Source organism: Centruroides sculpturatus, unplaced genomic scaffold, assembly GCF_000671375.1.
Source record: "Centruroides sculpturatus isolate CEXI.00-Female unplaced genomic scaffold, Cexi_2.0 scaffold2648, whole genome shotgun sequence".
NCBI classification, from domain to species: Eukaryota; Metazoa; Arthropoda; class Arachnida; order Scorpiones; family Buthidae; genus Centruroides; species Centruroides sculpturatus.
This window is the reverse complement of record NW_019386746.1, coordinates 1-22,284: the sequence shown is the minus strand read 5'-3', so window position 1 is coordinate 22,284 and position 22,284 is coordinate 1. Positions and strand designations below refer to the sequence as shown.

The 22,284-nt window shown below is 27.4% G+C and overlaps 1 protein-coding gene across 1 annotated transcript; it reads right to left on the bottom strand.

The window, feature by feature from the left end:
* Positions 1–4,743: 4,743 nt before the first annotated feature.
* Positions 4,744–21,321, bottom strand: LOC111615703 (cat eye syndrome critical region protein 2 homolog). Its single transcript, XM_023357137.1, has 13 exons — positions 21,027–21,321; positions 20,847–20,914; positions 20,608–20,680; positions 15,134–15,267; positions 13,866–13,976; positions 12,086–12,275; positions 11,761–11,832; positions 11,585–11,693; positions 7,417–7,492; positions 7,076–7,116; positions 5,030–5,121; positions 4,798–4,924; positions 4,744–4,754 (listed from the first exon to the last, which is right to left on the bottom strand). The coding sequence occupies exons 3-13, from the start codon at positions 20,611–20,613 to the stop codon at positions 4,744–4,746; spliced, it is 969 nt and encodes a 322-aa protein (XP_023212905.1). The 5' UTR covers positions 20,614–20,680; positions 20,847–20,914; positions 21,027–21,321.
* Positions 21,322–22,284: the final 963 nt, after the last annotated feature.

Below are 22,284 nucleotides of genomic sequence, written 5' to 3'. Positions count from 1 at the left end.
TTGTATGCATAGGTATGTTTAAATCACGATAATTTTTAAAAAATTCTACAAAACTTGTGTATTTTTATATGTGTGTGTTATATCCCTTTTTTATGTTTTAGTTGGCTGAAGAGGAGCTTAAGTACCTGAAACGTGTAATTTTTTCACACATATCAACTAAATAAAGATGAGGAAACCTGCCAAGTGTCTTAATTTATAGCACTTCATTGTGTTAGGAGCAGAAACTATCATATCAAGTCAGATGTTGCCAAGTTGATATCATATGAAAAGTTTCATTTAACAATTTTTAATACTTCTATTCTATTCCATCAGTGTGTGAAACATGTAAAAACAGCTATTTGAATTGAAAATGTATAATTAGAAGATTTTGCTACTGAAACTTCTAACTTTATATTAGTTTTACATAGTCAACTTATCTTATCTTTAAGAAATTTATATGAAAAAAGTTTAGAAGCATGTTTTTAAAGAGGATTTGGCTTATTTGTAATTGAAATGTTATTCAATAATAAATAAATCAATAGCCAGATGACTATGATGATAAAGACATCAACTTATTGCTCTGAGAGACCTGGAAGTGAACCTCAGCAGTCAAAAACATCAAGAATTTTTTATGATCGATCCATCCCAAATATGTTTGGCTTCATTCTTTACTACCTGATCACTCCAATTGCGGAACCCTCAATTGCGGACTACCACCTCATTGCGGAATTGGAATCCATAAGGAATATAATAAAAAAGTCCACAAGACAAAAAAAAAGCCATAAATGAGAAATAAATAGTGAACTTTAAAATGTTTCCATTAGCTACACTAATCATTATTTATCTTTTTTTTCTATTAATTTTATTGATTTTTACAACAGAGCTCACTAAAAATATTATTATACTGAATTCTATACTAGGTTGACTTCTGTAGGCTGGATATCTCATTCTGCTCTCACATAAACTTGTGAACTTTGACCTTGTATATCTCCAGTTACAAGTCAAATTTTAAAATGCAGTTTGCATCATGACCTAGACTGAGACGGATTCTATTTGTATGCAAAAAATTATTTAAATTGGTTAAGTGGTTTTGGAAGAGTTAACTGTCACACATACGTCAAAGTCGTCAATAAGAGAGCTCTGCATCGTTCCATCCAATTAAGCAAAATAATAGTTTTTGTGAACTTATTAATACAATATTTCAACTTAAAATGTGTTTCAAAAAGTGTAACAGATTAATGTTTTAAAAAAAATTTATATTGTCTTACTTAAATAAAATTTATCAATTTGAAGTCATACCTAATAATGTCAATATTTGTGGTTTTTCATAACTTGGTACTACATGTATTCATGTAGTACCAAGATGTAGTACCAAGTAAAATACATAAGAATCTACAAAATTCTTTACGTCATATTCAATAATTAATCAATGCACCTTTAACAGTAGACGAATTTTAAATAATGCTAATAGTTTTGACCCACTTAATGGCCCATTTTCTTGGACATTAATCAAAATGGTCAAAATTTAAAATTTTTTCATTTTATATTTATAAAAATAATCTTGCAATATGCTTTTAAATTTAAGGACAAGGCTGTTGAAAAAAATTGAAAACACCTTCAAATAGAAAGACAAAGAATATGAAATCAAACCAGACTAAAAAGAATATTTGTGCCTGCATCAATCCAGTTAAAAGCAGGAAAAAGAGAAGTTGTAGAAAAAAAAAACATCCAGGCCCAAGAATTACACAAAGAAACAAATGGTCAAGTTACCCACTAAGAAAAAGAAAAGAGGCTCTAAAAAGAAAAAATCAAAGCCTAAAAGAAGAAAGATTAGTTAGAATTTTCAATCTTTTTGAATATTGAAAAATGTTATTATTAAAATACAAATATGTTGCAAGGGATTAAAAGTTAAAAGTTACATTAAAAATTTTATAAACTTTTTAACAAAACTATTTAATAAATTTATTATTATTATTATTATGTAGTGACAATATTTCTGGCATTTGCAAATTCATTTGTGTAAATCAACTTTGTAAAATGATCAAAGTTGTGCATTGGATGTCATGCCAATAGTTTTACTAATTTAAGAAAAAAAAACTTTGCAAAAAAAACATTAAAGACATTTAAAGAACATTTTATTTTGCTGCTAGCACTTTCGACACATTAATGGGCATTGTCCTCATTACTGCATCAAAAGCACTAGCAGCAAAATAAAATGTTCTTTAAATGTCTTTAATGCCTTTTTTGCAAAAGAAAGGTTTTACCTTTGTAAAAGTCATATTTATATTTTTATGTATTTACTAGCTTACCCATCACGCATTGCTGCGATCTCAGAAGAAACGAAATTCAAGCAAACTCGTTATAGTAAAATTCAATTTACATTTTATCATTTTTATTGAAATTTATTATTATTATTATTATTCATTTTCATCGGGAAAACATTTCAAAGTGTCGTTTCAATTCTATTTATTTATTGGAGTGCTTGTGGATACACAATATTTTTTGTTTTTCCGTCTGGTGCGTACATGAATAAATCACAAGGGTTTCCGACGTGTGAGCTGGCCACATACAGTTGTCCATGTGAGAAGCACGGATTCTCCAAACATTAGCCCACACATTTGCAGCGATTGTCAGAAGTGTGATATTCCCATTTTTTTATATATTTTTTTTAATCCTTTACAATTTTAATTATTTAATTGCTCCTTCCTCTCTTCCTTGGCATGTTGTGAAATTTCTGATAGTTGGATAATAAACCATTTTATTGTAATTTGTCTTTTTAAATTATTTTGAGTTGATATTAAAATTTGGAAAAGGGGGGATCTCTAGATCGGTAAAATAAGCGAATTTCCTCCTACAACTTCGGTTGTTGTTCAGGATACAGTTAAGGTTTTAACAAAGTTCAAGCGAATACATAATTAGCAAAAAATAGTTGAAATAAAGTGATTAAACAAAAATTATTACAAATATCGTAAATAACAGTTCATAAATGCATATATAGAAATATTTTTTGGAGGGGGAAACGGTCTTCACAATTTGAAATTGATCGAACTCACAATGAAATGCTTGTATACACTCGCACCATCTATCATAGGATAAATGTACTATGCCAGAAACCTTTGCGAGAGTGTATTAAAAAAGTTCCCAAAGTTTCACGGCAATCGTATTATGCCAGAAACCTTCGCGGGAGTATATTAAACAACTTCCAAAGTTTCATGGCAATCGGATAAATGGTGTGGTAATGCATGAAGGGCATACAGACAGACAGACATTCATTTTTATATATATAGATAAATCGTATTATGCCAGAAACCTTCGCGGGAGTATATTAAACAACTTCCAAAGTTTCATGGCAATCGCATAAACGGTGTGGTAATGCATGAAGGGCATACAGACAGATACACAGACAGACAGACATTCATTTTTATATACAGTATATAGAGAATACAAATTTATTTCTTCTCTTCATACATCAATAAATTTTCTCTGTGAAATGCAGTTTTCCTCGTGCAATATTTAGTGTGCATTTTTAACATTAAGTAATTTTCTCTTGAGTATAACTGATAATAAAAGCTTTCTTTAAATTATCGTAAACTTCGTTAAAATTTTTACAGTGAAATCTAGTTAAATACTCAAAGCACTCACACATTTATTTTCTAATTATTCCAGTTTCAAACCGCATAATGTTCTCGTTCTTCTTGATTAATTTTATGTTCCTCTTCATCTTCTGTTGTGCTATTCAAGGAATTTAACGATATATTCACATAAATTATATCAAATATATCTCAATAAATCATACGTAGATCAATTAAGTATAAATAATATAACATGTAATTATTTTCTTAAAAAATTCCTTAATAATTTCTTACTTAATAATGGTATCGTTTAAACGAATTCTTTTGGTCTCGGGTAAAGGTAAAATTAAGAAACCAGACGAAAGAGTCAATACACCTATTATAATAAAGNCAGAGGTCTTCCTGGGAAGCTCTAGCTGTGTGTAACTAAGTATTATTTAGCTGGAAAATCAGCTGTTTCCCTGTCATAAAACCTTGAAAATTTCATGATGAAACCAAAAATTGGCTTATTCATATTTTTTTAAATTTATGTAAATATATATATATAAAGCTGTATGTTGTTAAACTATGTAAACTATTTTTAAAATGATATCTATAAAATCTTCATTCTAAAACTGTATATAATTCTGATATCTGTTATAATACATTTTTTTATTTTTACTTTGTATTTTTAGCTCTTCAATGTATTAAAAATCATAAGCATGCTTGGCCATTTCTTGAACCTATAGATGAAAATTATGCACCTGGATATTATAACATTATTAAGGTATTTCTGACTTAAAGTTTGAAAATATATTTAAAAATTTTAAATTTATATATAAACATTTTATTTAAACATTGTTTTAATAAATTAACATTATTAATTTTTCAGTATCCTGTAGATCTAGCTAAAATAGAAATGAAAGTCTTGCAGAAAACTTACACTTCTTGGCAGGATGTTGAAAAAGATTTCCAACAAATTATTCACAATTGTAAAATGTACAATGGACCAAATAGTGGTATGTTCTGTTTTTACATGATTATTAAACATATATATTCAAGACAGTATTTAGTTCTTGTTAATTTTTAAATATCAATTATATAGTTATAAAAATTATTGAATATTAGTGAATATATATATATATATATATATATTCACTAATATTCAATAATTTTTATAACTATATAATTGATATTTAAAAATTAACAAGAACTAAATACTGTCTTGAATATATATGTTTAATAATCATGTAAAAACAGAACATACCACTATTTGGTCCATTGTACATTTTACAATTGTGAATAATTTGTTGGAAATCTTTTTCAACATCCTGCCAAGAAGTGTAAGTTTTCTGCAAGACTTTCATTTCTATTTTAGCTAGATCTACAGGATACTGAAAAATTAATAATGTTAATTTATTAAAACAATGTTTAAATAAAATGTTTATATATAAATTTAAAATTTTTAAATATATTTTCAAACTTTAAGTCAGAAATACCTTAATAATGTTATAATATCCAGGTGCATAATTTTCATCTATAGGTTCAAGAAATGGCCAAGCATGCTTATGATTTTTAATACATTGAAGAGCTAAAAATACAAAGTAAAAATAAAAAAATGTATTATAACAGATATCAGAATTATATACAGTTTTAGAATGAAGATTTTATAGATATCATTTTAAAAATAGTTTACATAGTTTAACAACATACAGCTTTATATATATATATTTACATAAATTTAAAAAAATATGAATAAGCCAATTTTTGGTTTCATCATGAAATTTTCAAGGTTTTATGACAGGGAAACAGCTGATTTTCCAGCTAAATAATACTTAGTTACACACAGCTAGAGCTTCCCAGGAAGACCTCTGTCACAGAGACACACTTCCTTGGTCTGCCTTCTCTAAAGCTAGGGCAGACCAAGGAAGTGTGTGTCTGTGACAGACCAAGGAAGCATTTGTAGGGCCAGACAGATCCTACAAATCCTTCCTTGTATGTCAGCTTTGACCATCTACAAGGGCATAAGATCTGGAAAGGCATTCAGAATGTGATAGATCCTGTGAGAAAATATATTACAGGATAGCACATGGTGCCTGTATGCCAGCCTTCAAATCATATCATTGCTGTATCTAGGTAAGAAGTCTTAAACATACTAAAGATTCCTTTAAATTAAACTGCTATTCCACAGGAAATGGTCTCTTTGTATAATACATTATAATCACTTATTACTACTTTCCATACATTCGCTCTAATAAAGTTTTGTTCAATTCCAACATCTCCTTGGTGTGTAACTTTTTGTCAATTTTGTAATGAGTGTATTTGTATACACACATACATATTAAAAGAGAATTTGAATAAAAAATATTCATCTAAACACATTTCAAACATTTTGTTTGTAAAAATTGAGAATAAATATTTTTTTTTAAACTTTTCATTAAATTTTAAGTTTACTCATGCATCATGTAAATTTAAAATGTAAATCTGACTAATAAAATCATTTTTATAAAAAACACCTTGTAATTTACAGTTTTATAAAAATCTTTACAAATGAAAAAAACAATCCCAATTTCTATAAGATAATTTTTTGTTGTATTTTTGACAAGACTATGTCTTGTTTATAAAATCGTACTGCCTGCTGTGTTACCAGCTTAGAGGTATGAAGGAATACATGTAAGGAGTTGCAATTTGGTACAGAGTATTAGGTGCCCAAATCATGTGCGCATAAAAAACCAGACTTGTAGATACTCATGGGACCGAGAACTGAGTCAAAATAAAATACAAAATGGCGACTCTCTCTACAAACAGGCAAACCAAAGTCAGGTGGTGAGAGTACCACCCACAGTCATTCTAGGAAGTGGACTCTGACCCTAGGGCTGAACACACAGTATTTTCTTTGTTAAATAAAATTTGTAATCTAATTTTGTAAATTTGGAAGTGCTTCAAATATGACATTAAAACACGGTTTTATGCCGTTACAAGTAGGTTTTTTTTTAACATTATCTAGTATAATAAAATCATGGAACCAATAAAAATTTGACACTATATTAGGGTTGTCGTTACATCCGATATTGTTAAAATCAGGTTAAACTGTATATTGTTTGTGCAAAATAAAAAATAATTTCGGACGATACAATAGCCACGATTATTTTTTTCAAAAACGAGAAATTTTCATTACGCATCAACAAAAATTCAACCCGGGACGACATGCAACAGAGAGAAATTTTGAAATTGAATAGGTTAATTTTATCAAAAATGCATCATGGACGACCTTGTGGTCATGACCAGCGAAGTTTGAACAATCGCACCCAAAAGTAGCAATACCAAAGAAGATTGGAGAATGAGACTTGAGTGTCAGTGATTCCGCTTAGTAGTGAGTCTCTAAGACATAGTCTTGTCCCAAATATGGTTTTGCTGTTTTACTTATTAGAAATTGTTTTCTTTTTATATCAGATAAGTAATTGTGACCACAATAAATAGCATTATTTTTATAATTTTGTTTGTATTTGTAAATCATTAAAAAGAAATAATAAAAATATAATTACCTTTTGAAAGATTTTCAAAAAAGTTTTCATCAGTCACAGATCTAAAAAATTAAGTAATCATCATCACATTAGAAGATTTTAAATCATTTTGTTTATTAAATTTGTTTAATTCTCAAATTAATTAATTGATATAAAATACATTATGTATGCATTTATAAAATACAATCACTAAAAAACTAGGTAAACTTGATCCAAAGCTACAAAGAAAAACCAAATAAACAGCAGAAAAAATTGAATTTCCCATTTTTTTTTCTGCTGTTTATTTGGTTTTTTTGTAGCTTTGTATTTATGCATTTATATTCAAATGCATAAATAAATAAAAATTGTTTTATTTTACTTACGCAGAAGCACTCTCACTATCAAGATTTAATACCGTATTTAAGTTAGAAGATAAATCATCATCATCATTTCTCTTTTCTATTAAAAAAAAATATATAAAATTATACATTTTAGAATTTCAATCTGGTTAGTTTTCATTTTATATTTATAAAAATAATCTTGCAATATGCTTTTAAATTTAAGGACAAGGCTGTTGAAAAAAATTGAAAACACCTTCAAATAGAAAGACAAAGAATATGAAATCAAACCAGACTAAAAAGAATATTTGTGCCTGCATCAATCCAGTTAAAAGCAGGAAAAAGAGAAGTTGTAGAAAAAAAAAACATCCAGGCCCAAGAATTACACAAAGAAACAAATGGTCAAGTTACCCACTAAGAAAAAGAAAAGAGGCTCTAAAAAGAAAAAATCAAAGCCTAAAAGAAGAAAGATTAGTTAGAATTTTCAATCTTTTTGAATATTGAAAAATGTTATTATTAAAATACAAATATGTTGCAAGGGATTAAAAGTTAAAAGTTACATTAAAAATTTTATAAACTTTTTAACAAAACTATTTAATAAATTTATTATTATTATTATTATGTAGTGACAATATTTCTGGCATTTGCAAATTCATTTGTGTAAATCAACTTTGTAAAATGATCAAAGTTGTGCATTGGATGTCATGCCAATAGTTTTACTAATTTAAGAAAAAAAAACTTTGCAAAAAAAACATTAAAGACATTTAAAGAACATTTTATTTTGCTGCTAGCACTTTCGACACATTAATGGGCATTGTCCTCATTACTGCATCAAAAGCACTAGCAGCAAAATAAAATGTTCTTTNTACTAACAAAAACAGATAATCAACTATTAATAATCTCAAAGTACTAATATTTCTAAAGATAATATAAAACAGCTCCACACAATGGCAGCACTAGGATGTCTCATGCCTGCATGTAAGTCTCTTGCATGCAGGTGTGTCTCTTGCAAGTTAGTGAAAATATACTGTGAATTCCTATTTTTTCATCACTCATAATTCCTTTGAATTGAATTTTGGATGGTATGAATGTCTGGCAAAGTTGTAGCAAGAAAATCACCACCAAAGTCACTTCTCATATGATTGGTCAATAATTATTTTAAAAAGTGTAATTTGCAATACTAATACATCTATATACTGTACACTTTCTTAGAAAACTTATGTTAGAGTTTAACATAACAAAATCCCCTGAAAATTATACAGGATGTCTTAAGTGTTGTAAATTACACTAATTCTAATAGTAAAAGAAACTTGTTACAATTACTTTCATCAAGTAAGATCAGATTCCAGTAGATTTAGGGTTTTGACTGTAATGTACAGGTTAACAGACTATAATATATAGTTTCTTGAAAAAGCTGGAAATGATAGATTCAAGCTCAAAAAGTGGCAAAAAAATCACTAAACTGTTCTTGAAAAAGTTAAAATTGGTTTCCATTGTTGTTTAGTGTTAAGTGTTATCAAAAAATTTTGCTTGGAAGCTAACATTTCAGCTAAATACACCAAAAATAATAATTAATTTTAAGTTCTAAGTAAGAAATTTAGGTGCTAAAATACCAAAAAAATTCCAAATTTAGCAACTCTGCTCTTATCTGAATTGATGCCTAGTGACTGCAGGTAATGTTCAGTAGAATTGTTGTATTAAGAGAGTAACACAATTTTATTCCTAAAATTTAATTTACTGCATTATCATCATTGTATAGAAAGGAAAATACTGTGTATTTTATGAGTACAGATTGAGAAAATGTATTGCTAAACAGATGTTTATTGCATAACCATATTTCTTATCATTATGTCAATAATTGCTGTACTAAGATTTGATTGTACAGGTACATCACTAATTCACCATCGTCGAGACTTGTAGGGTGCCAGATTAGTGATTTTGTCAGATCACAGAGTGGTTAGGTTAGAATACACTTAACCTTGATGCTAACAGTGTATATGCAGCAAGTAGTGCCAGGTTAGTGCAGCAAACTGAAATTTGAAATTACATCAGCCAAAATCAGTGCTGGATTAATGATGAAACTGAACTAGTGATTGTAAGATTAGTGATGGTCGACTGTATTTGTTATTTATCATTTTCTACATGCTTTTTAATTTATGAGGAATAATTATTAAATAATATAGTTATCAAATAGAAAAATTTCACACAAAAAATTGAAGCAAAGTTAAATAAACATTGATTTTTAATGAAAAATTTGAAATATTGAATATTGTGTTGTAGATAAAGAGTCACAAGCAGATCTGCTATAGTTTCCTAAATGAAATTCAAGATCAAAACAAATCTTTATTTCTGAATAGGATGCCATAAATATTTCATTGTTTAATAACATTCCAATCAAAACTTCTTCCAAAACTTCAGACTATGAGGCGTTAAATATAATTAAAAATATTTTAATCTTGCGAGTGCTTTCGTCGTAAATATGCACGTCATCTTCAGGCAATTCAAAATCAAATTTGAATTGCCTGAAGATGACGTGCATATTTACGTCGAAAGCACTCGCAAGATTAAAATATTTTAAATTATATTTAACGCCTCATAGTCTGAAGTTTTGGAAGAAGTTTTGATTGGAATGTTATTAAACAATGAAATATTTATGGCATCCTATTCAGAAATAAAGATTTGTTTTGATCTTGAATTTCATTTAGGAAACTATAGCAGATCTGCTTGTGACTCTTTATCTACAACACAATATTCAATATTTCAAATTTTTCATTAAAAATCAATGTTTATTTAACTTTGCTTCAATTTTTTGTGTGAAATTTTTCTATTTGATAACTATATTATTTAATAATTATTCCTCATAAATTAAAAAGCATGTAGAAAATGATAAATAACAAATACAGTCGACCATCACTAATCTTACAATCACTAGTTCAGTTTCATCATTAATCCAGCACTGATTTTGGCTGATGTAATTTCAAATTTCAGTTTGCTGCACTAACCTGGCACTACTTGCTGCATATACACTGTTAGCATCAAGGTTAAGTGTATTCTAACCTAACCACTCTGTGATCTGACAAAATCACTAATCTGGCACCCTACAAGTCTCGACGATGGTGAATTAGTGATGTACCTGTACAATCAAATCTTAGTACAGCAATTATTGACATAATGATAAGAAATATGGTTATGCAATAAACATCTGTTTAGCAATACATTTTCTCAATCTGTACTCATAAAATACACAGTATTTTCCTTTCTATACAATGATGATAATGCAGTAAATTAAATTTTAGGAATAAAATTGTGTTACTCTCTTAATACAACAATTCTACTGAACATTACCTGCAGTCACTAGGCATCAATTCAGATAAGAGCAGAGTTGCTAAATTTGGAATTTTTTTGGTATTTTAGCACCTAAATTTCTTACTTAGAACTTAAAATTAATTATTATTTTTGGTGTATTTAGCTGAAATGTTAGCTTCCAAGCAAAATTTTTTGATAACACTTAACACTAAACAACAATGGAAACCAATTTTAACTTTTTCAAGAACAGTTTAGTGATTTTTTTGCCACTTTTTGAGCTTGAATCTATCATTTCCAGCTTTTTCAAGAAACTATATATTATAGTCTGTTAACCTGTACATTACAGTCAAAACCCTAAATCTACTGGAATCTGATCTTACTTGATGAAAGTAATTGTAACAAGTTTCTTTTACTATTAGAATTAGTGTAATTTACAACACTTAAGACATCCTGTATAATTTTCAGGGGATTTTGTTATGTTAAACTCTAACATAAGTTTTCTAAGAAAGTGTACAGTATATAGATGTATTAGTATTGCAAATTACACTTTTTAAAATAATTATTGACCAATCATATGAGAAGTGACTTTGGTGGTGATTTTCTTGCTACAACTTTGCCAGACATTCATACCATCCAAAATTCAATTCAAAGGAATTATGAGTGATGAAAAAATAGGAATTCACAGTATATTTTCACTAACTTGCAAGAGACACACCTGCATGCAAGAGACTTACATGCAGGCATGAGACATCCTAGTGCTGCCATTGTGTGGAGCTGTTTTATATTATCTTTAGAAATATTAGTACTTTGAGATTATTAATAGTTGATTATCTGTTTTTGTTAGTAAATATGACCATATTTACTAATATATATTTTTAAACTGTGAATTTTAAGAGAATCAAATTACCTTCTATTTTCCTTTTTTCAGTCTTTGAATATGATTTTCCAACAATATCTGATCTCTGATTTCTTTGAATTGTCTGTTCATTTCTTAATGCAAAATTGTCAAAAATTTCCTAAAAATTCAAATATTTATAGTACCATATTTTAAATAAAATAAAATGTTTAAAAATATTTTCAAACCTTATCTCTTTGCTTTTCTTCAATTCTAGCAGAAGATCGTCGTTCTGTATATTTGTAATCTGAAATATCACCCTACAAAAACAAAATTACATATTGTATTCAGATAAATTAAATTCAGGCAGTATAATAAATTAATTTCAGCATAAAGTATTAAAGCTTCAACACTAAAAACACTTGTAACATATTGTAAACAACAGTTAAACCTATTTTTATGACTAATTCCATTGCATTTACTTGGTATTTGATCATTTTGTCAAAAATATATTATTAGTTCTTTACAAAATTTTATAAATTAGTTCATTAATATAACAATAAATTTTGATACCTTCTCTTCAGCTAATTTTTCTATTGCAGCAAGAAATCCATCAGCTAAAACATTGTATAATTTTTTCTCCCATAATGATTTGCTTTTACGAAGTCTTTCTGCTAACTTATACCAATCTTCTAAGGTGTTACATATAACAGTCCATTTTGGTTGTGAATGATTTTGATCTTTCAAATTCTTCAATTTATTTCTGAAATAAACAGCAGGCATTTAAGTGTTTCCATTATTTATTATATTCTTTTAAGATATATATATGCATATCTTCATATATAAGTTTATTTCTTTAAATCTGAAAGAAATGTCTGACATATGACTGATTGAAATACTGTGTATCACATTGACAAGTAAAGCTTATCATATATTTAGGAGTTGATATGTAAAGCAAATATAAACCTAAATATATGGGCATGAAATTAATTTATATACCAAATCAACTTATATACCACAATTAAGAGTGTATACACATGCAAACATTATATAATAATTAAAATACCAGTTATATAATAATTGAAAATCCTAAAATAATTTTGTAATAAAGCCAAATAATGGCCAAAGATCATCTAAACAATATTGAAACTCTTACAGCAAAAATTTGTCATGCAATCAATAATATATGCGAGAATATGTTGTACCAGTCTATACATGACAAACTTCAAAGATTCAAAGAGTGTTGACACATAAATGAAGCTCACTTGCATGATATTGTCTTCAAATTATAAATGACAAAGGATGTTGTTTGAAATCTTGTACATAAAATTTATTAATAAAGATTCAAAAGTTAATAACTGCCGATTTATAAATGCCTATTTTCCTGCATAACACTTTATATAACTTATAACGATTTCCATAACTTAAAATTTTAGAAATATTTAAGATAAAATTTTAGTTCTATTATTCAAAAATTCCCTCTTTATAATATATTGTTTTAATTAATATTTATTAATAAAGACTTTATAGTAAAAAGTAAAAATTGTTAATTATATAATATCCAAGAAAAATAAAACAAATACAACACCTTTAATAGTGAGTAAAACTTTGTAAATTACAAATATTTTTAACCCAGTTAATGGACCATCTTCAAGCATAAAAAAATGAAATACAAATGCTGTTCCATTTTCATACATCTGAAGATAGTGTTAACCAGCATGGACAGTGCTAGGGTAGAGAGAAAGTGAGTGACAGCCCATCCTAAATTCTTCTTGCCCATCAATTCATCCACCCTGAAATAATTTATTCAAGTCTACCTATACTGACCCATTATTGGGGATTTTCATTAAATATGAATTGATTACTCATCAAGTAATTACCCATTCCCACTAAAAGTTTTTTTCTGCTTATATGTCTTATTGAAAATTTATTACTAAACTAAGTTGATTGAAACTAATTTTCAAAACCAGTTTCATGATAAAATGTGCTGATAACACTCACCCCACTAAAACATCTCCACCTCCCAGAATGAAAATCTTAGTGCTGTTATTGGTAACCAGGTCAAGAATGTTTACAATCTATAAAGTTTTATTCACTATTAAAGGTGCCAAGTTTGTTTTCTTCCATACACTGCAATGGTTCATTCTGTTATATTTGGATGAAACTTATTAACTCTAATTAATTAGTTTCTAAGTTTGTTATTGTTAATCTATTAACATTTTACATGTAATAAGATATTACCTAATTAATTATTCTTTACTTCAAGAATTATTTTAAAATTTATTTACTTTTGAAAATTCTACAAAAAGGCTGAAAATTAAATCAAAATAATAACTTTAATTACATGACTTACTTTTCAAAGGATTTCATTTTCTTTCGATAATATTTAATTTTGCTTTTATACTTCATTTTTCTTTCTTTATTGTTAAAATATTTCTCACATTCTCTTCTCCATTCTTCTTCCCTAATAGTTAAAATTTATTCCATATTTTAAAATCTCTACAATAAAATAAAAAATGTTTTGTGTGTGTGTAAGTTGAAATAAATCTTTTAAATAAAGCAAGTCTCTATTTAGGTGTTCAAACTGGAAAATTTCATGTGGCTAGTTTATTGGCAAGGCTCAAACTCACAACCAACTACACAGTGTTCGGTGATTTTATCCACTTGGTCACTGGTAGGTAACTGTTAATATGCTAAATTAATCAGTGCACCTTTAATGGTGGACCATCTTTCAGCAGAGACAGATGAAAGTGAAATAACTAGAAAGTAATTTCTCTTTCATCTGTCCACATCTAAAGATGCTCCATTAAGCAGATTGAAAATATTAGCATTTCTTCAACTTCATTCATTGTTAAAGGTGCATTGATTAACTCAAATAATTTCCATAAAAAAGGAAAGTCAGTAATGTAAAGAAAAAGCAATTTAATATTTAAACTAACTAATTTAAGAGACAAATGATATCAAAAAAGAGAAATAATTTATATTAAATATATGTATCAAATAAAAAAAATACATATTAAAAATATTAAGAAAAGCAGAGTAATTTCTACATGAAAATTAAATCACTAATGAGAATGAATGGCTAAATGCTTTTGTAATATCATGCTTAAAAAAGTTTCATTAGGTTAACGTTTAATAAAAACATTTTTTGTCTCCGTCATCAGGAACAAAGATCTTGCTGTTCCCTCCCTTATTACAGAGGTTAGGGATGTTGATGACATGTGATGCCATGCAACAATCCACAGCCTTCCTCTTATACACACTTTCCTCTCAACACCTCTTTATCTGTCATAAATCAAATAATTTCCTAAATAATTCAAATAATTACAGACTTTATCTGGTGCCCAGGACACATGCCCTGCCAGATCCATTTTATAAAATCATTACAGTATTAAGAATATTAAAATTTAAATTTTGGCCATATCTAGAGACCCTAGATTGCCAGTGTGATACAGGTGCTGAGTGCACTGGCACAGTGCAGAACTTAACCATTTTGATTACTAAGACCATTGTTTTAACTCCTTTTCCTAATCCAAACTCACCAATTCCACTTTCAAACCCCAAACAAAGACAGGCACATGCAGCTAATTTTAAATATTAAAAAAAAAAATGACAACTAACCACAGCATTTTCAGACTTTCTGGTGGTATGGAACATTCTTCTCTATAAAGACGCAATCCATAAAAATACCAATAAATATTCCCTTGTTCATCTCGTCCAAGTGGCTGAACACAAAGTTTGTTGCTGTCTTCAATCTAATTAAAACAAGAATATTAACTTGAGTAACAAAATGTATTATTTATCAAAATATTTTAAGTTTTAAAATTTATAACATTATTACACTTTAAACTGCATTAATTATAGTTAGAAAGAAGAAAAAATAATTTTATTATGCTAAATTTCATCAAGAATATTCAAAATTTAGTCTTAGTTTTACATAAAACTGCACATATTTAACATTTTAATGTAGAGTCATACAATTATTTGTTATCTCTTGTTACGGTTGTCCATAAATTACATAGCAAAAATGGTGGGAGGGCGAGAGTGTGGTTAATTGTTATGCTGTGTTATGTTGGGGTTGTAGTGTCACGTTATACCTTCATGGGGCCCAGGCAAATTTGAATTAGAGGAAATTTTATTTGAGGAAATTTTTTAAGGGAAATATTTTCTTATAAAAGATTGGTTTAAGACCCCTTGTTGATGGGGACTAATAAAATTTTCCTTTTTGCCCTTAGGATAACACACCACTGTTGGGGTGAGAGGGTGGGTAATCTTTATAAATGTGTTACAATGAGATGTTTACAAAAATGTTATGTAATGTTAGTGTTTCAATCTTTGGATAACAGAATGATTCATTTTTTTTATTTCTTAAGTATTGCGTAACAAATCATCAGGCCTTAGAAGAGGTTGCATCTAAGGCACCGCCCCAGGGCACATGGGACCCATCAGGGGGAAAAAATTGTCCATTTTCTGATTTTTTCCAAATAATAAAATAACTTTGGCCATGGGCTAACATTTATACTAAATTATTTTTCTACTTCAATATCATTATGTTATTTGTATAAGCAGAGTCTCCGAAAGGGGATTCCAAAATGGTCTTTGCACTGACAGCTCTCCATTAGCCGGGGTCCTGTAAATCATGCTATTTATGTAACTCAGTGGCACATTATACCTTTACGAGGCCCAGGTGAATTTATATTAGGAAACTACATGTACAGAGTTGGCTCCAGACATTTTTCTTTGACGGAATTTTTTGAGGAAAGTTTTTTTTATAAAATATTGATTTGCCCACACAACGAGAGGCCCCAAGCAATTACCCTTTTTGCCCATAGGATAATTGCATGTATCAGGTACAGTACAATACATTAGTATATATTCGATATAGTACAAAGCAGTTACTGATGTAACTGCTTTGTACTATACTGTACCAAATATATGTAATTAATGAATAATGAATGTACTTTATATTCAAAATTATTCTTTGGTATAATTAAGGGATATGTGATCATGGACATGCATTGCATAATTTTGGGATATGTATGGAAGTGTTACAAAGTGTTATGTAATTTTCGAACGATCTCTAGTAGAATTTGCATGTGCATCAGTGGCTACAGGAACCCTCACAAATGTGAACAGAACAGTCAAGAGCTAGAGATAGAGAGGGCAGTGAATGTTAGTGCCTGGGACCCCTTCTAAATAAATCGTCTCTATTCAACTTAATTGCATACTATATTTCAAAATGTAAAAAGAAAGAGAAGACCTAAATTACTATAATTTATTAAAAATGTGGGTTAATTATTGCATTTTAATTATACTGTATATGCTATTCAAATAATGATAACTTCGATTGAAACAAATAAAAGTGATTAAGCTGCATTCGTTTTATCAGAATCAGAACAGTATGCAGCATTACGTCAATTTGACGTCATTTTATGCTTCCTTATTCTAAAAAATAATAAAAACGACGTCAAAATGACGTAAGAATCAGCACTATTTCGACAAAACACACAAACACATCTTAAATATACTGGCCTAACACACACTAGAAAACTGAAGATTAAATGAATTAAAGAATAATCTAATAATGCAACTATTCACGTTATTAATTATTAAACTAAAAAGCTTTTTTAAAACTGGAATATGAAAATTTTGTACTAATTGTAGAAAGAAAAAATCCAGCAACAAGTTGTTTAACTTTCCTAGAAACATTTAGTGGCGCTATCTGTTATGACATTTTATTTTAAAAACTTTTTATATTTTTAACTGTTATAAAACAGCAAAAATGCTTAATTTCGAGGGTAGGGATGGGTTTTACAAAAAAAAAAAAAAAATGTATAATGAGTAAAATCGTCATTAAGTTCGAACCTACTGGAGATACATACGAACCCCTTTATCTCTCCATCTCCTCAACCTTTAATCATCAAATTTTAATAGCATCAATTCCCCTAATAAACAAACATCACTGCGAAATTTCAGAAATTTTCGACAAAAAGCACAGGAATTATTAAGCTTCAAAGAGGGTGAACAAAATCCTGCCTCTCCTCACACACTATATCAATACATACAGAAAAAACCCCGAATTTTTTTCATTTCTCGACGTTTCAATGTCCTAAGTCCAAAAATTTAAAGATCTGGGGGATAATTTTTGGACCGATCGATCGCTATACTTTTCCTCTGTTATACATAACAGCTGGGAAAGTAAGAATGAGAAGAAAATCATATTCACCGATATGGCAGACAAACAAACAAATATAACTAAACAGTTATTAAAAAATCAGATTCAATAAAGATATTTCTACGACAGCAATAAATATAAATCGTTATTTTTATTTTTAAATGTCAACTCTTTGAGAGGCAAAGTTAGACCAGTCACAAATATAGTCTCACTCCCTCCGAAAATAATAAAAATATATGATTAGACTAAATAAAAAACAATTTTCGCTATTTATCAAAGTAAATTTTATATCATTTTTTAGTCTTTTTTTTACATGAAACGGTTATTTTAGGCCAGAGTCTGAGAGAAGTGGACCAAGACTATGTCTGGGTCTGTTTCAGCGTTATATTATTAAAAATAAATAAACGAAATATATTCCATTTACGTTTCTAGGTTTTTTAATGTATTTTATAGATTTTCAAGTGAATAACAAATACAGTAATTGTTTTGAAGGTCAGCGGCAATTTGGGTTACCAGTCCCCAACTAGCATCCCTCATCCAACCAAAACTTGTGGTTTTCAATGTTAACAACTACTTTTGAATCCTCCCAAAACTATTAACAAAAAAAGAAAAAACGAATGACTATTCTTAACTTATTAATTTTTTATGTTTATGATAAAATCTAATAAAATATAAATGTCATACAAGATAATTCTTTAATAATTGTAATAACGAAAGAATTATTTTATTTAGAACTCTAAAATTCGCCAGTTTGGCGTCGTAGTGATAATTACAATGTAGATTTTTTAAGAAAATCGGATATGACGAAGAAATAATCTTCTATAGTAATACACAGGAAAAACTCTTAACAATTATGATGATCTAGAACATGAAAAACTGCCTAAATTGTGGTTTAAACACCTCAAAAATAATAAATTATAAGAGCCAATGTACACTCAGCTCTAGACTAAAATAAAATAAATATAATAAACAAATACAGTAATAAAGTTTCTTAATTATATTATTTACTATTTCATTATTGCACTAAAATCTTTCACACCTTGCAAACATGCAACATGTAACTATGATTACAGGTGACCACAGAAAATTTTCCAGGGAGAGGAAACAGATAATTACATCAATAAATTTTTATTTATTTATTTAATTTTTATGGATTTGTGGATTATAGAATACAGTATTGCATCAATTAAAAAAGACAGACAAAGAGTCCCATGGACTAGGCTTTCCCCAATTATAGTTTGTGGAATTTTTTTACTTGATCCCATAGCAGAAGAATTCTAATTCCATATTTCACAATGGTAGCCTATATAACACATTATAGCGTTATATAATGTGTTAACATTTAAATTGTATTTTTAAAAAAACAATATAATTTTTAAAATTATTTGAATAACACTTAGTTACCAATTAGCACCAAGAAAAATCTCATCACTTAATAATAAAACTAATGACTTCTTTTTAACTGATAATTAATTGCATGAAAAAAGCTGATGTAAATTCATTAATTCATCACTGAAAAAAACAAATTAAATCAATTTTTCAAGTGAGGATAGACTCAATGATTTTGTTATTTTATTTGTTAAGTCTTTGAAACTGGAATATATAATGGAAAAACTTGGAGAAACAAAGGGGAGATTTTCAAATATAAAATATTTATTTAAAATTAATTTTGCTCCTCTTATAGTATCAAAATTTATATTATGTTTTGATATTTATTATAATTTAATAAATTGATTCAACATAACATTATTATTAATTTAAACTCAGTTCCTAGTTAACTTTTGCTATTTTTTCCACATTTTTCCACATAAATGGAGTTCATTTTTAAGTTGGAATGGGATCTTATTTCCAAGAATATAAAATTAGCATATTTTATTGTATATTAAGTGTTTTTTCTGGTTTTTATAGCATTTTTAAGTAATTAATTCCAATTTTTATAGTTAATTTGTACAGTTAATCAATCAGGAAATTGGAAAAAAAACAGCAGAATGAAACACTGATCAGAAAGAAAAAGAGAAAGAACTAAAATAATGTTATATTAAATATTAGCTGGTGAAAACTATATTGATATCTTTAGAGCATCCTCACTGCAAAATTTACAGTGCAATATAGAAATTAATAGTAAAATAGTATATACAAGTACTTGTAGAAGTGGAAAAGCCATACAAATATTGTAAAAAAAATTATTGCTCAAATGGGATTAAATAATAGTAAATAATAATTTTTGCTACTGCTATTTTAATTAGACAAAATATGGATTACAATCATTTATATTGTTGATGAAAAGTTAAAATATATTTAAATAATTCTATTAATTTCAATTGAGATTTTCATGCTAATTAGTTTCAATAATAATCGTTCATAAATTTCATGAATTATTCAAAAAAATCTTATGATATCTTAATGTTATATAATACACAATCTTTAAACTATCTTCACATCTAATTTAAAAAATACCTGAAATGTTTTTAAAACAAAAATCTCTATAATTATATTTGAGAACATTTAGAATTAATAAATAAAAACATTAAAAAACATTTTAAGTTAATTAATTAAAATGCATAATAATTTCATTATCTAAATCATAAATTTAATGAGAAGAATCCTTCACTATAAATTTAAAATGTTTTATATTTTTTTCCCACTAATTGCATTTTATACCAGTGCTTATTTCATTAATAATTATTTAATAAATAATATACAGAACTAATTTTTGTATAAATAATGTAAATAAAATTTATATATATTTCAAAGTTTATAATGTGCAAGATATAATACAATTTAATGACTTAAAAAAATAATAATAGTTATTTATAAATTATAAAGTGCAATATGTTAATAATAAAAAAGTTCTAGTTCCAGTTTATAATTATTCAAATACTACAGTTTGAAGAACATGCTAAATTATGATAGAACATACCTTCATATTTTCTTATTAAATCAAATTATTTTCAAAAATACAAAGTGCAACTGGCATCAAATATCCAACAGAGCTAAAGAGAAAATATTTTTAAGTTTATGAAATAAAAATCAAACATATTCCTATTAATAAAACTTACATTTAACTATAAACTATGTAAATAATAAATAACTTGCATTTGTAAGTGTACAGTTTAATTTAAATCAATATACTTTAGATAATATTTTAAAAAGTCCTACCTTGTGTGGAGAGATGTTGTTAACAGGAATATCCTTTTCAAACTAACAGAAAAGTACTAACAGCAATCCTCCCAGCAAGAAAACAAACCAATTAGAGAAGCACAAAAGCAATTTTTTAAGTAATTTCAACTTACACAACCATTTAACAACAAACTAATTCAAAGTGGTTTCACCAATTACTTTTACAATGGGGAGGGTCAAAGTGTGGAAAATCATCAGAAACAATCTCTTCCCCATTCTTAGCAATTCAAGTAGTTTTATTACAGGGTGCAATAAAAGGCAGGGTGACATTCTGAAGAAAACTATTCAACAGTAGTGGGAAAAATTTTGTTTTTAACTGTCCTTTCAATTACCTAGTCATAAAGCAGTATTCTTAAAGCTACTGAGGAGAAAAATTATTAGACATGATTAAATAATATAACATCAATTAGTTGTAATTCCGTACTCATTATTTATATGATTAAACCAAGAAAAGAAAAACATTACTGTTGAAATTTTCTGTATTTAACTAGCTTTACCACTAAAAAATTCTTTACAATAAATTGTTATATTCCATTCTGGGTTGTTACAGATTTTAAATAGCTTATTATAATTCATAAATCAGAACTTTATTCATTCATATAAAATTTGCATGTAATAAATATTATATATATTAATTTCATGTATTAAAACTTAATTGATAATGAGAATTATTTTTCTAAATCCAATTAGCTTAAAAAATTTATTTATTTAATAAATTAATAATGCAAAATAATTTAAAAACTGCATTTTAACAAGTAGAAATATCATTATCTTTTTATAAAGATTAAAATATCTTAAATTTATTTAAAGTAATTCAAAATTTTGAATAAGTAATAATGAAACATTAGTATTATTTTTCAGCACATATTGTCTTTCAGAAGAAAAAATGCATAAAAATCATAATTAAGTTTATTTATAGCATAAAAAAGTTTCAGAAATGTAACAGATAAAAAAAGAAATATTTATGTAATGTTTAGCAACAGATAAAATTGAAAATATTTATTGTAATTATATATTTATCATAAAATCAATGGAAGAAACAATCTTTGGAATAAGGTATAAATTTGCTATGGAGAACTTATCATGCAGGACACTTTTTTACGATAGAAAAAGTAGATTTTATTTTCTGTTTTTTTTTAAAGAAATGCATTTCTGGCCATATACCCCACTTCAGTCCTTATTACATATAATGATAAAACTATAATATAACTAATGGTGACAACTGGAATAACTAAGTGTTAAAAATGTTTAAACTAGTAATACTGTAAAATTAAAAAAATAAACCTTGCTAAAAATATAGAAAAAATTGACAAATAAAAGGAGTAAAAACAAAAACTTTAAAAACAAGGTAAAAATGCCTCACTGTACTAATATCAGGAAGTACTGTATCTAATAAGGATTGAAGAGGGGCATATGG

Excerpts from the sequence above, each read along its gene's own strand:
- LOC111615703 (XM_023357137.1), bottom strand. Across the intron at positions 12,276-13,865 it reads AAAATGAAATCCTTTGAAAA|AAATAAATTGAAGAATTTGA; the intron begins GTAAGTCATGTA and ends TGTTTATTTCAG. Across the intron at positions 4,925-5,029 it reads GATATTATAACATTATTAAG|TATCCTGTAGATCTAGCTAA; the intron begins GTATTTCTGACT and ends TTAATTTTTCAG.